General features: G+C 48.7%; 2 protein-coding genes across 2 annotated transcripts in view; one reads left to right on the forward strand and one right to left on the reverse strand.

The window, feature by feature from the left end:
* Positions 1 to 4601, forward strand: part of LOC105702433 (nephrin) — a 187413-nt gene extending 182812 nt beyond the window's left edge. Inside the window, exons 13-14 of the mRNA XM_012429999.2 lie at positions 1297 to 1527; positions 2072 to 4601. Of these exons, the coding sequence (XP_012285422.1) occupies positions 1297 to 1527; positions 2072 to 2364 (524 nt within the window). The 3' untranslated portion in view covers positions 2365 to 4601. The remainder of the gene's footprint in view (positions 1 to 1296; positions 1528 to 2071) is intronic.
* Positions 4602 to 8314: 3713 nt separating this feature from the next.
* Positions 8315 to 10061, reverse strand: LOC105702346. Its single transcript, XM_012429844.1, has 3 exons — positions 9761 to 10061; positions 8881 to 9096; positions 8315 to 8819 (listed from the first exon to the last, which is right to left on the reverse strand). The coding sequence occupies exons 1-3, from the start codon at positions 9965 to 9967 to the stop codon at positions 8646 to 8648; spliced, it is 597 nt and encodes a 198-aa protein (XP_012285267.1). The 5' UTR covers positions 9968 to 10061; the 3' UTR covers positions 8315 to 8645.
* Positions 10062 to 16765: the final 6704 nt, after the last annotated feature.

A 16765-nucleotide genomic window follows, 5' to 3' on the forward strand; every position in this document is an offset into this window, starting at 1 on the left:
CCCGCTATAGGGATGCGGATCACGCTAGGCCGCTGCAAAGCCGGGGACTTTTGAAAACCCACCCCTTCCGTCGAAAGAGCAAAATGTCGGGAAGAAAAACCGAAATACGTTTAGCGAAACGTGACACGGGAGCCCGGTTTACCCTCGGCGATACATAATATCCCAAAGCCGGTTCCGCAGTTACACAGGGAACAAGTACGGGATGTCGCGCGAGGGTTGGCTGATTAAACCCGGGTTTTACGAGCATTACCCGCCCCTGCGGATCACCGCGCACCCCTAAGTACTTCTGTACGCACATTCCCCGAAGCATCTATACCCATGCATATATACAAGCATTGTTATACACCCTATGTGCACATACCCGTGCAGTGCACCGGGCCACATGACCAGGGGGCGGGAAAGGACGCGGGGGCGCGAGGGGGTGCACGGTCGTTGCGAGACAACAGTTTTGTTAATTATCCGACAAAAACAGCAGGCCAAGTCCCACGCTCGCGCACTATCATCCCTTACACTTGTTCATCTCTCTTCCACCCCCCCCATCCTGCCCCTTTACCCTGCGGCCGACCCAGAACCACCCCCAGATGCGGAACCACCCCCGGCCGGCCGCGAAAAATAAACCCCCCGGTAATCCCGCGGCTGAAGGATGCACCGCGTTTCTTTTCCGCTAGGTTAGGGGTGCGGAACCGAGGAGAAAATATGTATTTACATCCCCGGCACATGGGATGCGGGGGTGGGAAACAGCCGCGCTTTTTGTTGCCGGTCTGCCGCGGTTAATGCGGTGCGCCACCGGGACCGGCTAAAAAGGCCCCTTTTTTAGGGCTGATTATTACCGCCATAATGCTGGAGATGGACGGCTATGAAGAAAGGCGTCGAAAGGTTTCTTTGAATTTCGGTATATTTCGGGTTTACGCGTACTGCATTGTGTTTACGTCCTCCCGGCTTTCCGGCCCGGCTTAACATGGGAGCCAAGGAAGCGCGCCGCCGCTTTTTCGTCGACTTACTTTACTGCAATCTTTGCTGCGAGGCGCCCTTTTATCACTGATTAATGTTTCGTGTACCTAGACATTTCTCCAAGGGTACTCCATAAAATAGGGAGAATCACGGGAAAATATGAATTCGAAAGACTATTGTACATTTCAATCGACAGCATCGCGGTCCAAATCGTCCCCTCTCCGTCGATCGAAATTGTCGTCGGTGCCCTGATAACCCTATTCCTTATCATCGTACTTCGTGAACCGTGACGTTCCTCGACAATACTGTTTACGTTCGGGATTATCTAGTGGTTTTTACTTATAGGTCAGGATGCCGGAATCGTTCTTTCTCCTCTTATCGGAGTGGTGGTGGGCGCCTTGATAACGCTGATTCTTATCGTCCTGGTGGTAGTCGTCAGGGCACGCAGGGAACGGACCTCGAAGCCACGACACGAGAAGCCTGCCGAACTCAGCGAACTGCCGACTCAACAATATCCTTTGCAAAACACGCAACAAACCGTGGAAATTGATCCGGACGTTATTCCGAACAAATTCGGTGGGTAACGCGGGCGAGGCGCCTTTATCATTTCACCACTTCCAGCTGCTAGTTTGTAGATTATTAAACGTTCACTCCCATATAGTGGCAGTAAGTTTACACGGTATTACCGGCCATAAAACGAGCTCGTAACCCAGGAGTTCGGACCGCCAGTCTCATAAAGCACGAGAGGATTCATAGCGGCTAACCGCGCCTTCCTCCTGCGGATACGTATACCAGGCGATCCGACATTTTCGCTTTTCAGGGGAAGAAAGGAACTTCGGGGCGTAAGTCGTGACAGTGGGAGGTCGATTAATGAATCCAATAAATTAGCCGATTAAATGGAATTTCCGTTACGAGGTGTGGTGGGTTGCAAAGTGCGATTTAGTCGGTAGGCTTGAAAGGGAATGAAATTCCACATGAAATGTTTTTCCTTAGGGGGTGGTTTTATTTCACGTTTTAAGGAGGATACAATCCATGTAACGCTGATTAATTAAACCACAAACACCCTTGGCTGTTGAGCCGGGAATGTGGTGGGGCATTAATTATTGGCTTTCTTTTCCAGAGGGAAACATGGTGGAGGTCAGCCCCCCGAGCTACCCCGGGGGGTACCCTCCGGCGCACTGGGTCACCCCTGGACCTACCCCAAGTATAGACGAGTTGTGCCACAAGTTCACGGGCAGACCCACGGAACTGAGGCTACCCTCGAGGAGTACCATCCCCTCGCTGCCAAGTGTCACCGTGACAGGGGTAGTCGTTGGCGGCGGTCAGGCGGTCATAGTCGGAGGGGAGTGCTTGGACGGTGAAGCTATCAAACGGCGTCTGATGGCCAACAGGCTTCCGGAAAGTTGCGTCTAGAGGACCCTTCTCCCGAAGTTCCTGATATTCTTCCGGAAGTGACGCGCGCGAACCTCGCGCACTTCCGCGGTCCCTTCGACCCCCAGGAGTCGATCCCTCCCGAAAAGGAAGAAGAAAGATACGGGAAATTTCACGATATTCAAATCCCACTGCTGCGCAAAGCGAAGAGGTCCACCTGTTCACGCGAGATCTGGTCGAAATTCACCTGCGGCCATTTTCTGCCACTAATTGTTATAATATTTCGACAGTGTTTATTTTGAGGGAGCAGGGGAGAAAATCCATATCGAAAGGGGCTGATAGAGGAACCCTCGAATTTGTCAGAGGCTGGACATCCAAAGAGGTCGGGGCACGCTCGGAAGAATTGAAACCGCTGGGCTCTTTTTTTTTCCTTTTTTTTTAATTTTTAGGGACCTGTTGTAACTTTATGACGAGAAGTTTCTACCTCCGGGAGGTCTGCCTCTTGAAGCCGCACGGTACGCGTAGTTTCCATAGAGTGTTTAGGTAGTGCCGAGGATGATACTTGGGCAAGTTGTGTATCGCGTTCATGTTTCCGGAATCGTGTCGAGAACTTCCTGCCAGTTTCTCCTCTGTAAACATCGCCGCGAGGGTAAGGGATTTTACACATACCTCGGAAGTCATTGCGCGTGTAATCTCGAGGGGAGTTCAGGAATTGAGCAATTTTACGTGCCGTGGTCGAGACCCGATTCGATGTTTCCCTTCTTCCGAATTCCTGCCAGTCCCGTCGATGAGCCAATGAAAAAAAATGCAATCCGTTGTTCTCCATCTTGGCTGATTTTTTTTTAACAGCGGGAGACGCTATCTCTTCGCTTTAGGCAGCAGGTAACCACGTTTCTATGAAATTACGCAAAAGACGGTGAAATGTACTTCCAGGGAAAGTGACTAGAAAGAAAACTAACGAAATTCCAGATGCCGAGAGTGCGAGGTGGATCTCTATACTTTTTACTGCGTTGATAAGTACCAGACAATATTTATAAATATAGAAACGAAGGCCAATCGTATATCCGACCGTGGTTGAACGTATTTCAAAAACGGTCGAGCAATGAGAGATATATATGTGAGGTCCTAGATGGAAACTGTACATAAATGTCTCATCCGCTATCGAGTCTTGATAATAGGTGGACGAGCCGCAAAGGAAAAAATAAATGGGATTTCTGCCCGAAGGCCTGGGTAAAAATCGAGAAAATCATGAAAAAGTTAAATTCGATGCTAAGCGAAATTCAGATTTATCGAACCCGAGGGGAGTCGCGAAACATTTCTCTTAGGTCGAAACACTCCTTCGTCTCAGCTTTGTTTGAAAGAACGACCATTAAAATTAATCATATCGAAGTCTACTCGTGAGCCTGAAGGAAACGTTAGAGTTCTAAAGCCCGAAACCCAATATCTTGCAGAATCGAAAATGACGATATAAGAAAATAAGGTGAAAAATTCTAAGGAATAATTTCCCTATCTATATTTTCGAATCGAGCACTTTCCATTACGAGGGTCGATTTTTATACACGTTTTACAAGAGTGTCGTCGTCCCCTGTAATTGAATTCCTCCGGCTTGGAAATCTGCCCTCGAGTTGTTTCTAACGTCCGGCACTTACTCGTCTAGATCATAAGTGACTTCCGGTGTTCTCGTAGGACTGGAGGAATTTGGTTCGGGAGAAGGAACCTAATCACTATTCCTAAGAATGAGGAGGCACGATTAGACGGACTGTTTAATTGTGTAATATAAATAATTCGGTGACGAAGCCCGGGGACGTCTAATTAGCGCGCGATGACATCGCTTTTGGAAATTCGGGAGGTGCTGGATCGACTCGAAATCTCGGTGTAAAAAGAAATTCGTTGCCCGTTAGTTATGTCGTCGTGTCACTGTACATACATATCCGTATCGGACTTTCCTTCGAGCGTATCAGACCTTGTCGTAAGAAATCAATCGATAGAAATGAGTCGTGCGATGCGTACTGCGATTATTCTAAGAGAGGCTCGCGAAAATTCCGAAAATCAAGATCACTCGCTTCCTCCTCGAGGAGATGATTTTCTTTTTTTTTAATTTTTTTTTCCCCCCAATAAATGTTTCCAAAACGAAAAACTCCATCCTCGCGAGTTGAGGGGCTACGGGGCGACATGTTTGTACATATCTGGTGCAACGCACATTCCGTGTAAATTCAATTGACATCGTACCTTAAGCTCATTGTATAGGCGCCTTCATATCTCAACTCCATATCGTATTCCCAGACTCGTATGTATATAATATATAAAGTTTCGATCTAAATAAATCGTTTAACTGTCTTCCACCAAGTATTATGCGACCAAGAAAGAAAAATGAAAGAAAATGCAAAGTGCCTAAATGGACTCGATACCTATCCAGTTTTCAGATTTAGGACTCGGTACGGAGTTTCTTCTTCGGGTAAGTCTCTGAGGAAAATTATTTTATTAACAGTGTAATAATGCATTCTAACGATATACCTCGAGGTGTCTTATCAGCCCTATTCGTCTCTTGGGGGAGAGACTTGCGTCTCGTGTCGCTGATAAAAATTTCCTTACATTTTCCCCCAGTACGCGATGGAAATTAATAAGGACGATCCGTTCTCGGTACAAAGTGTACACGGTTCGTCGGGATTGTAATTGTCGTCGGTACCTCCCTTGGGATACGGACGCGTCAAGGGTGCTTCTCTCGAGGCGCGGGAAAGGGAGGGAAGGTTGCGGAAAAATTCAGCCCTTACTTAACGAGGCCTTTTGATGAGATTTTTCCAAGGCGGCGAGAGAGAGAGAGACAGGGAGAGAGGTTCTCGCGAGGTCGGTCAGAGGAAAAAAGAGGGAAATATCCGTAAGATCGCGCAACGAGGTTCATTGTGAAAAGTTTCCGAGCGCCTGCGTTCCCCGCCACCCCGAAGAGCGCGCTCTTTGTCGAAGTTCCTGCCTCGTTCCTTCCCCAGGTCCAGGGGAACTTGGAAAACAATCGGGAGGAGCTCTTCGGTATCTGGATTCCGGGGTGCAGGGTAGAGCCATCGGATACAGGAAATTGTATCGACGGAATTCTCGATGGAGCCCCGGGAGAGCCGGACCACCGGCTCCGGATGGATTCCGAAGGGCCCGGATTAATTGGTACTTGGACTCCGAAATAAATCTGGCCTCTTCCATCCCGCTCCGCCGATTTACGAGACTTTAATCTTCCCCGTGAATTTCCCGAGGAATCTCGGCCGTAAAGAGGTCGTCGGAGGGCAACGAATTCCGGAAACGCGAAAAGTCCATCGCCGACACGTCTCTATTAACCCGCCCTGCTCTCGCCTTCCGAGTAACTCGGAAATAATTCAAGGCATTCTTCCTTTACTTTGTCAGCGCGCAAATGAATTCGAGCTCGGCCCTGATGAAACGCCCCTGGCCGTTCCGTTAACGCGTAAAAAGCTTTTCGCCTTCCTAAGATCCACTACGGCACCCCGAGACGTCGATTAATAATCGCCGGAAACGCATTGTTGACTGCGCAAAGGACGCAATTCCCAAGATGGAGAAACGGACATAACGAACTTTCGAAGAAATAGGAATTTCTCCATTTCTGACAAGAACAAGTGCATGACGCTAAAGATGCTCCGCGTCCTGAGGATTGCCTTATGAAACGTAAGGACAAGTTGTTAAAAAAAAGAAAATGACGACCGCGTGGGTACTGGCTCGGTGGACGGACACTGAAACCTCACCGAGAGGCATCTTTAATTGAGGGGACGGAAGATGAAAGTTAATAGAAATTTTAATTGAAAGCCAAGTGAGAGGAGTAGTCGAGGATCCCTCTTGCCTCCGATTCAACTCGCCCTTTTTAACAAGATACTCAAGGAGGCATATTAAGTTGCCAGTTACCGAGAATTTCCTAACCTAAGTACCGCTGGCTTCTTTTAGCCAGTCCTTAACACAGACTCCAACTTCTTCGGGGCACAATATGAAAAAGCTCCGGGAACTCGGCGCTTGCCGCGAGTCTTCCTCCACCCCTGAGAGCAAATGAACCCTCAAAGGAGCTTCTGCTAATTAATCGGAAGCATCTCGTGAATCGAGATTAATTAGTTCTAAATACCCCCGGAAAGCTGCGCTCCACCTCGAGCTCGGTGTCATTTAAGCTCGAGCGCGAAAACCTCGGGTGAGGGTACCCTTGTGCTCGCGAGGGCATAATCTGAAATATAAATAATAACCTGCATAGCACGCCGAGGATCGAGGAGAAGAAGAAAACGCTTGTCCCACATTTTCCAGCGAGGGAGTATGATTTTCATTTTCCCTCTCAGGGATTTCCGCTCCGCTCAGCGAGGAGAGAAATACCCAGAAAATCATAAAATCCTGCACTGATAATCATTTTTAATTTGATATGCAAATTTTGGCTCATGACAAACTCCGTCAAAGGCGTGTTCAGGTCTGACGAACTTGCGAGTCAGGGGTGGGAGCCGAAATCGACCCATGAATTGAAGTCAAAGACAATTCGGAGGGCTCGGTGCATTCCCTCATTAGAGGTAAGTGCTTCCCCAGGTTCGCGGGGGTCGATCGGTAATATCGCGACAGATTCGAAAGCTCTGGCCCTATACTCCCTAGGGCAAGATCGAATTTTACGCGCCAATAAGCTCGGCTGGAAATACAAGTCGAGTGGCGAGGGTTACTCTTCAGGGTGCAGCCCTCCGCGAGAAAACCATTACAGGGTCGTTAGGAGTAATCCGAGGATTTATTGGGGATCGCAAGCTCGCCGGGCACGCGATTTCCCTCCGGCGCAGGAGCGACAAAAATCCGGAGCTTTTTTTTTGAACCCCCTTCGGACACGACCGAATAAATGCGCGATCGAGGCCAAAGCCAAAACCGATCGGTCTTCGTCTAATTTCTAATCCAATGGTAGTCCGGGAAACGAAGTATGACGCTACAACTGATCCGGGATTTGGGGGATGAAAAGATCAACCCCACTCGCGGTCAGGGGAGGGAAAAGTCGATTTCCCTCGAATGGTGAGGGAAAAATACAAAGGAATTCCTATCCACGCTAGCTTTTTCCACCTGTCCTATCGCGGACTTTAAACGATGCACTTCTGGCATAAAGTGTTCAATTTCTTTGATGAAAACGTCCCTCTTAGCCGGGTTTTCCCTCGGCAAAAAATGCAACATTCATGGGGAGGGAAATAAAAAAGGACGAGCGTGCCGACATGAAATTCTAGCTACACAATTCTTTGGTGGGCCATACCTAGGTAGAGTGTCGTAAAAATTGTTTAAGATGCACCTCCGTGGGCATCCCGGGAGAGTCCTTTGGCTACATGGAAAAAAGGATGTACGGAACCCTCCCGGAATTTTGAACAGCACCCTCCCCGACACGTCCCATCCAGCCCGACGCGTTCGTCCTTTTTAAACAATGCTCCTCGAAAAAAAAAATCCGGAATACCGAAAACAAACAGTCCACATTAAAAAATACGGTAGACACCTGCGACTCCTTGTAAACCCACCGTTTACGAGCTGCAGGAAACACTCCATCTCGACAGCTTCTTTAACGAGCAGTTTTGCAGAAGTTAACAAAGGGACGGGATTTAAAAGAGCAGAAGAGAAGTACATCTCAACCCGAGAGAATTATTTGTCGAGTCCGAACGAGGCGATCCTTTCGAACTCCCGCGAAAGAGCAAGGGAAAAAGTGGCGCGTCCTTTCAGGAGCGATCGTCCGACAACTGCGAACATTAATTAATATTCCGGACTGATTCGCTTCGTCGTGCAAGCTCGGTCAGTCAAACGTCCCCATTTAGCCCTATTTAGCCTCTTCAAAATGGCCGCGGTACCCCCAAAGACCCGAAGGAAGTAATTCAACGTCCCTAATTATTTCCTTCTCTCCATTGTCAAGTATAAAATTGTACCGCAACGAGGACATGTATTTCACGAGGAGAGACACGGTTGAAGGTTCCATTTTACACTGACAAATTAACATGGAACCTGATGCATGGCGGCATTAATAATAGTTGACTCGCGCCCCCACTCGCGGATAAAACCCGTGGGGCGATATTTCAAGGTGGTCCTGGGGTGTTGAAAGAAATAGACGAGGTGAGTATTTGTTCGCATTTTGCGAGAGACCCACGGAGAAGAGGAACAAGCTCCAGGATTCTTTCCTCCACTCCCAGGAGGAGGGAAATTAATGTCCGCCGTTGGAAGAATCAGATCCTGTGCGGAGCGACAAGCTGCGAGCTTTACGGGGCCGCTTGCGATTGGCTAACGATAAAGTTTATGGGTTAACTCCTTCTGAAGTAATTTTTCAACCTCGACCAGAGGATGGACGGATCTCTTCAAGGCTTTCCCTTGTACTCCATATTCTCCGTCATGTCGCAGGGGAAAAGTACGTCCGAGATTTTCTCATGAATCTTCATCGGCACTCCGACCATCAGACCAATGACGCCCATGACGACTCGGTTGTACCCTGTGAAGATTCCTCTCATGATGCCGTCCAGTTTCGGCATATCCTGTGGATAGGGATACGTCGATAGGCCCTCCTGACTGAATTTCACACCTCGGAGCACTTACTTCCTCGGTTTCGACGGGAGGCTTCTTAATGGACTGTAATTCCGATATCATCCCCCTGTATATGTCCTCCGTTTTCTCGCTGCTCCCCCATAACCCTATGGAATAGGTCCAATTAACGAGGCCGCCGGTAACGGAGCACTTCAGTCCGAAATTCAACCATCGACAGAGTTTCTGTAATTTGGTCTCCGGCGGCGGTTTCTGTGGGCAGTCGCAGAGCTGTAGGAGGAAAATCACATTCAGAAAATCATAACGTCATTGCGAGCGATCGATCATCCAATGGGACCTCCCTCCACCCTCTGCGGTTGTCGGTAACGCGTTAATCTTCCTCGAGGTATTTCGTGTAATGTCGTTTCTACCCGGTTTAAGTGTTATAGAATGCACTCCAGGTGGAGTGCGAGCTATGTGAGAACGTGGCCCTAATGTCTACGAGGGACTTGAAGGACTCTGATCCATTAGCTCGCCCTCCCATGCACTCGGGTCATACATGCTGCATCTGCTTGATGTCTGCCCGGCCAATTTGCAGCCAAATGTGAGGACCTCCATTGATTTGAATTCCCGACTGATTGAAACGATCGCGTTCGCTGACAGTGCTCGATCACGGAAGGTACTCAAAGGACCCAAAACGTGACAAAACTGTCTTTAAAGGGCACCCTATTAAAAGACCCCAAAATCGATGTTTCGTCTCGATCGATCAAAAGGTACTTCATAAAGAACGCGACGCGACCTGAACGTAATGTCTACCATCGGTTATCTATGATAAGTGTTTGCTGGCCAATATCAAATCCTCCTGGCTGAATATTAATTAGCCCCGACACTTCGGAGAAATATTTATCTTGAATTTGTGGTAGGACAATTTTACTATTATTTAATTAGCACTGACCTTCGGTGCGCAAGTTCCCTGGAGCTCTTTGCGAGTGCAGAGTTTTATCGTCACTGGTTTAGGAGGCTCGTAGGCTTTTCCTTCTTTTGGACGTGGACACGGTTCCTTGATTTCGGTACTAACCAACTTTTGAACCTGACCAGGCCTTATGCAAGTTTTCGGTTTTGACAGATTAATCGTCTGCGCTATAGTATTTACCCTCTTCATCGTCTCTGACTAGACTTGACGGATAAAAAGTGTAACTCTCTAATGTCATGTTGTGCATGGACCCTGGATTGAAACCGAAAATTTGAAAATTGAAAATTTAATAAGTCATTGCCACATATTTAGAAACGGTGCTCCCTGCAAATTTCACTCCTGACTGTCAAAAGTCTCGTTCGGTTTTTGTTTTTTTTTCCAACTTTCGTTTTTTTTTTTTTTTAAGAGAGCTCCATGGCTTTCGTTGCCGTCTCATTGTACGCACACTGATATGTGTATCATGGATTCGAACACGAGTAGTATAAGAATAAACACGCCATTTTGTAGGGTATTAGGTAATCCGGTTAGTATATAGGTCAGTGCTACCGGTATTTTTATACGTGATTTTACGTGCAGTAATATTCTTTTTTATGATCTTGAACCTTCTTTTCGCTACGCTCGTTCGCGAAAGCAGCTTTATATGAAGAACGTGAGATTACGCAATGAGGGAACTTGATGAACCTCAGCTTCCCCGGTCCCGGATTTCTTATTCATCAACGCCATTGGAAAAACTCGGAAAATTTGCATCCAGCACGTCCGTACATTTCTCATAGTGAAAACTCCTCGTCCGCCGCATCAGTTCCACCATACCCAAGTCGGGGATTCCTTCGGTCAAAGTGACGTATGCGAATACACGTCGAGCGTGAACAAGCCGAACCTTGACTAATGATTTGACATAACTTTTCCAGAAAAAATTCCCGTCAAATTTATGGAAACAAGAAACGTGCCTCCGAAAAAAAATCTTAAATTAGGAGGTACGCGGCTTGTCACGTTGTCAGAAAAATCACAATTGTGGTTTGAACTTTAAAACGGTTTCAAGCCGTCACTGGTAGCGAACGAAAATCCACCCCAAGGACATACATCACTTTTATCGCAAGGAACCACCGGGTCGATGTATATGCTTATTAATGGACACCCAACACCTCCGGAGGGATGGAGAGGTCGAGGTCCGTCCGATCTCTCAAATGCGAAAATTCTTAAATTATACCCGGAAAAAGGCCGAGGCCCGGAGTATTCCGAGACGTAGAGGTGGAAAAGACGCGCGCTAATCGGATATCCGGAAAGGATTCGTTCCTCTAGGAGGAGACGAAAATCTCGACACCGGGAACTCCACCGGTCGAGTCCGAGATCGATGCCGGCATTTTCATTCCCCATCGAGGAACGGATGGCCGAAGAGCTTTCATTTTTTCCAATCTCTTTGGGAGGGTCGAAGGACTCGAAAAACCCCGGGATAATGGCCGCGTCCCTTTCATGAGCAATAAACGGAGCCTTTCTCTACGGCGGGTGCGTCCAACCTTATGCGGAAAGCAGGACTCCCTAGAAATGACCGATTCTTCCTGGGGAAAAATCCCCGCAGCCGCGAGCGTCCCTCGCCCGGCGGGGATTTTTGGACCGGGTCCAGGAGGCCAACTATTCCAGGGATGGAAAGCATCCCCGGTGAGACTAAAAAGGCGGAAAGGGGGAAATAAACGGGGATACGGCGAAATATTTGTCAATCGTGTCGCGAGCCCATTCGTACCGAATCCGTGGAGGATGGACTCTCGCCCGGGCTCGAACGAATTGGATCGATCGCACATAATTACGCACCTAGGACAGAATAATTTCTAAACATTTTTCCGTAATCCTGGGTAGATGTCTCAATCGATAGATTCTTTTAGGATGTCCCGTGGATTTCATTTGAAGATGTCCAAAATATCTGTTGAAAATCTCAATGACCCATGTAGTTCTGATATTTTAGGAACAAGGGTCGAAATGGTGTATTTTAATTTATAGGGCATTTGTAGGGCTCCAATTTAAAGGAGTTTAGGGAATCCGAAATACGAGGCTGATTATTTCCCGTTCGGTCGGTCCGCGGGGTTTCCGGATATCCTGCAGACACCCCCGAAGGATATCCAAAGGCCGGCCTCTGGCGAATAATCGTCTTCCGGCGCCATTACTGGCTTTGCGCAGTGCTGCGAAAGAACATCAATAACCAATTTCGCAAAACCAATATCGTGAAAATTAGTTTCCGTTCGGCCATCTTCGCGGGTTTCTCGCTCCCTTTCTCGGGTCTCCTATCCAGGCCGGCATTTCCTCCCAGTACACTCCTTAACGTCCATTCCTATTCTCGCTTAACACCCCCTGGAAAACCAACTTCCTCCTTTTCCAGAACGGCCCCACATTCGGAGAAACGCCTTCAAAGGGGGTAAAGCGAAGGGAAAGAGGGAAGAGAGGTCGTCGTTTTTATAAGAGCTTCTAAATATGGCGCCTTTAGCGAACTGTATCAAAGGATCTGGTGCTTCCTTGGATCCTTGCAGGACCTAGAGATCGATCCAGGAACCCTGGAGATGTTCAAACAAAGTAGACTAACGCGGCATTAATCCGGAGCCATTCTCCTGGATTGTTCAAATTTGCAATTCCGATATTTCGAAGCCGGCGCTTTGGATAAGGCCCCGAGAAATCGAAATTTCCGAGCGGGGGATTTTCTCCGATACCACCCGGCGTTACGTCCTAACCCTTTATCGAGTCATGGACTCTGGATTTCCAAGGCAGCAGGCGTTATTTCCTTTGTTGAAATTTTACTGTCCACTCTTTACCTCGGATCTCTAATCTTACGAGTCGGAGTAACGCAAAGAACGTCGGCCTCCCTGCCGCCCTTTCCGTCGAATCATTAATTTCCCTTGCTCTTCCTCGAGGAAAGCTGACGAGGTTCTCAAATCTCTCCCCCGGGTGGAGGAAAGTGACGAGGATTGGGTCCTTCCAGAGAGTCGCTCTTAATTATCAAATAATTATTCTTTCGATTATAACTCGATTAGCGCAGCCGCCCGGAAAGAGCTCGCCAGTCGGCGAAGGAAATTAATGATTGCACAATTAATGATTCTCGGAGTGATAAGGGGGCGGATGGGAAATTCAACGCGTTACTTGACCGATTTGTCGATACACCGCTCGACGGTACACGAGGAAACGGGTAATCGCTCCGGAATCCCGATCAGGATCCAGATAATCATCGACGCGACGATTACAACCTACGAGTCGATTATAACGCACCGTAATCACGGCTCTCACGCAGCCCATTCCATATGCAACGATAAGGTCGAGGTGGAGGACCTTAACGATGATGCCTTTCCGCCCCACTTTGCGAGGCGTCATCAGGCCGATTGCGCATTCGCGATAATGACGCGATAATTCCCTTGAATATCCTTTTTTTCAAGTAAGACTACTCCTAGGGTAAGTTCGCGTGTCATGAAAGGGGCCTTCTTAGATTTCAAATAATTTCATGTTATTCCGTATATGTACATTTGTATATGAAACGTCAAAATATTCATTAAACTTTTCTCCTAACAGGGCGAACCGAATAATTTGAAACTTTCATGAGCATCGAACTGTGTTAATGGTAATTGACTTTTGACAAAAGGACGAATAGGAAATTAATTTTCCTATCGCCTTAATATTGCGATAATTTGCTTGAGTAATTTCCTCGAAGTCAGTGAGTACTTCTCTCGGTTAATTATTGACGTATAAAATTAAAGGCGAAGAGGAAGGTTTGAAGGCAGGGCGCGTATCAATTTTTCTTCTATTTCCTTGGATTTTTCCCAGCCCGATATCGGCGCATCCCCTGGGTTCGGTCATTACTCGATCGATCACCTCGGTCGGGGTAGCGCGAGGCAATTCCAATCGATATGACTTGTCGGGCTCCCGTAAATTAGGATTAGTCGACAATTTCGATCGGTCCGCGGGCCCCGGTAATCTAAGTTGAACTCCCGGCCTAAGTCCGAGTCGCGTCTGCGGCTGACTGGCCCGCCGAGTTATTAAGTCCTCGGCTTCCGAGCAGTCCGCAGGACCGATTAGAATTTCCTCCGAGCCACTCCCAGGGGGAGGAGAACTCCTGTTGGCCGTCCACATGTACTCTGCCAACTCCGGACCGGAGATCGATTGGGCGACACATTATTCATGCCGCGATTAGCCCCTTCGACGACGCCGCGATCGGTCGGTTAATCTTTTATCAGCCGACCCCGTAATAGCCTGCGAGCCTTTGAATTAAGCCGCGACGACTGCGACAATCTGGGATGGTTCGTTGATATCAGCCACCCCTTCCTACCCTTCTTGGTGGATCGCGGTGATAACGCTCGGGGGAAGAGTAAAACGCGAATGGCGTAGGTAAATCGTCGGAATAAAAATTCCGAGGGTGGGCACTATCGTGACCGAGTAGTGAGATAGGGAAATTGAGGAGGAGGGAGGTCCACTGTTAATCTTTCCTCTCGTGGGTCCAGCGTCCCATCCTCGTCCCTCTCTTTCCCCGGTATCTAAGAAACTCCATTCCGGCTCGTATCGTAAAGTCTGTCGACCTATCGAAATGGAGGCACAAATGGGGATGAAGAGACGAAGGATTTTTGTGGCTCTTTCCAAGAGTACCCCCCGCCGGCCCAGGGGCTGGGGTAAAGGGGTAATTCGAGTACTCTTTATTCGATCCGCCGCTTCGGCAGAGCTCCATCCCCTAACGCTATCCCGTAAGAAATTTTTGTTCCGGGGGGTGAGAAAGCGGACCCTCGTAAAAAGGATCTTCGGTCCAGTATCTGCTCGATTGGATCGAGGAGATGCGACGGGATAACAACCCTGGATAGCTCGATAGCCGAGGGGATGAAGACTCGGGGCGATCGAGGGATCCTATAGCGTACGGGGCGCACTTGCAAACACTTAACTATCTATGAATTTAAGGTGAAGTGAAAGACCTAGAAAAATTAGTTCGACGTCGGTATGAAGGATTATTCTAAATACCTACGTCACCGACGTTCGTATTTTCTCCCAAGAAGTTTCCGGAGGGGCGACTTTCCCCGGAATTCCAAACCAACGCGCACCTCGGACCGAGAACTACCCCTTTCCCTCCACATCACATCTCCCAACCCCTTTTTCTCTGTTTCTCCCCCTGGTGGGCGCCATCGATCTCTTTTACCGAGACGAGATAAACGATGTTTTGATATCGCTTAGCCGGAACAACCCCTCGCGACACGCATCCATCCCCGGAAGCCTCGCAGAAGGTACGAGCCAGAACGGGGTGGAAGATAAGGTCGTCTTCATTTTTTCCACCCCCTCGGGAAAGAATCGTCGGCCTACCATCTATTCCGATCAAGTCTAAACGGAGGGTTGCCCGGCTCGAGACCATCCCCCTCGTCCACACCCCATAGGCTCGAACGATCACAGCAGATCGGATCGGCGTCGATCGATCAACCCCCAATAACGAGCCATTACACCCCGACCACCCGCACCTCGGCTTGAGAAATTCTTAAAAGAATCACCGATTATTGCGATTACCGTATGAGTGTTATCTATGCGCTCGCAAAATCCATCTTTCATTGGGGTAAAGTCCAAGAGGGTGGAATATCCAAGTAGGCGCCTCGGGGGGTGGTAAAAAGAATCGCGGCGGCGATAGAGGGTGAGTTTTTCCTCGGTAGAACTCGCGTTTCGTAAATTTCTCGGGGTTTCCGTAAATTACCGCGGCGGCACCCCCGATTTCCGTAGGGCCGGTATAAATTACCCCTAACGAATCCAATTAAACGCGGCCACCATCGGAAGCGCGGAGACATTCATAGCCGGCCTGCCGTTTCGCTATGGCGATTCGCGGGGGGTCGCGGGGGTCGCGCGTGGTTGGGTGCCCCCGGGGGTGGCGGAGGTTGCGGTGCGTCGCGGGGTGGAGGGTGCTCGAGCCGAAGGGGTCGAGGGGGTTAAAAATATGATTTTAATACCACTGCTCCGGGATCGCCGTATATCATGCTTTTGTCCGCCTACCATTGTCTCTCCTGTGTCCCGCGCCCTGAAAACCACCCCCCGCCCCCGCCGACCGACTCGCCCCGCGTGGGCCAACGCGCCGGTGCCAGCCAAAACGCTCATAATTGAAAATTTCGTATATCCGCAAAAATTTCGCCAAAATTAATTGCTCACCCCTCCCGGCCCCTCTCGCGACGGTCGCACCCCGGCGCAGGGTTGGGGTGCAGCGTGCATAAGTGCACGCTAAATTGGCTGCGCCATTGATGGGGCTGGAACTTTACGGGAAAATGTTGCAAAGACTCCTTAAAGCAGATGTTAAATGATATTTATGGAGACTCGATACTTCCATGGGTTAATATAATTATTTATCACGTCAGTATATATTACAAAGGACTATTTTCACCCTGTCACTAGTCATAAGCCCCATTGATAGGACACGTGTTACTTTACACCTCATTTTTCGATTTGGGTCCATTTCCATTCTTGCTCGTCGTATATTTCTACATGTTATACCCGTGGGAAAAATCCCGGAACGCAGAGTACGGCAAATAGAAAACCGCGAGCGGAACAGGAGTGCTAAATGGAGCGGGATGTTCGCGATCGCAAATTATTGGAATGAAATGCTCGGAAATGAAATTCTGGGGGGCCGACACGTAGGTGGACATCGGACCCTCTGTCCCGGGGGTCGTTTCTCTTGCCTTGCTCGCTGTTCCTGACGTACATTATATTCGAGGGGGTGACACAAAAGAGGAGTCGATTTCCGGCGAATTAAGCGAGGTAGGGTTGGCTCGGTTATATCCACCGGAGGGGTGGTTAACAGGGTAATTTGTTAATTTCATTATAGCGGGCTCCCGCTAAGCTTTCCATTTTCTGCCGCTAGGAGAGGGCCCCCCTATCGTCGATAAATAATATTAGCAGGATCGGAAGCGAAGGGGTGGCTTTTATTTGTATTAATTGACACCCTCCCGATCCTCTCCCTGGTAGACTACCCTTTCGCCGCGGCCTCGGATTATTACCCAGGCGGGA

Source organism: Orussus abietinus, unplaced genomic scaffold (assembly GCF_000612105.2).
Source record: "Orussus abietinus isolate OABI.00-Male unplaced genomic scaffold, Oabi_2.0 scaffold17, whole genome shotgun sequence".
NCBI classification, from domain to species: Eukaryota; Metazoa; Arthropoda; class Insecta; order Hymenoptera; family Orussidae; genus Orussus; species Orussus abietinus.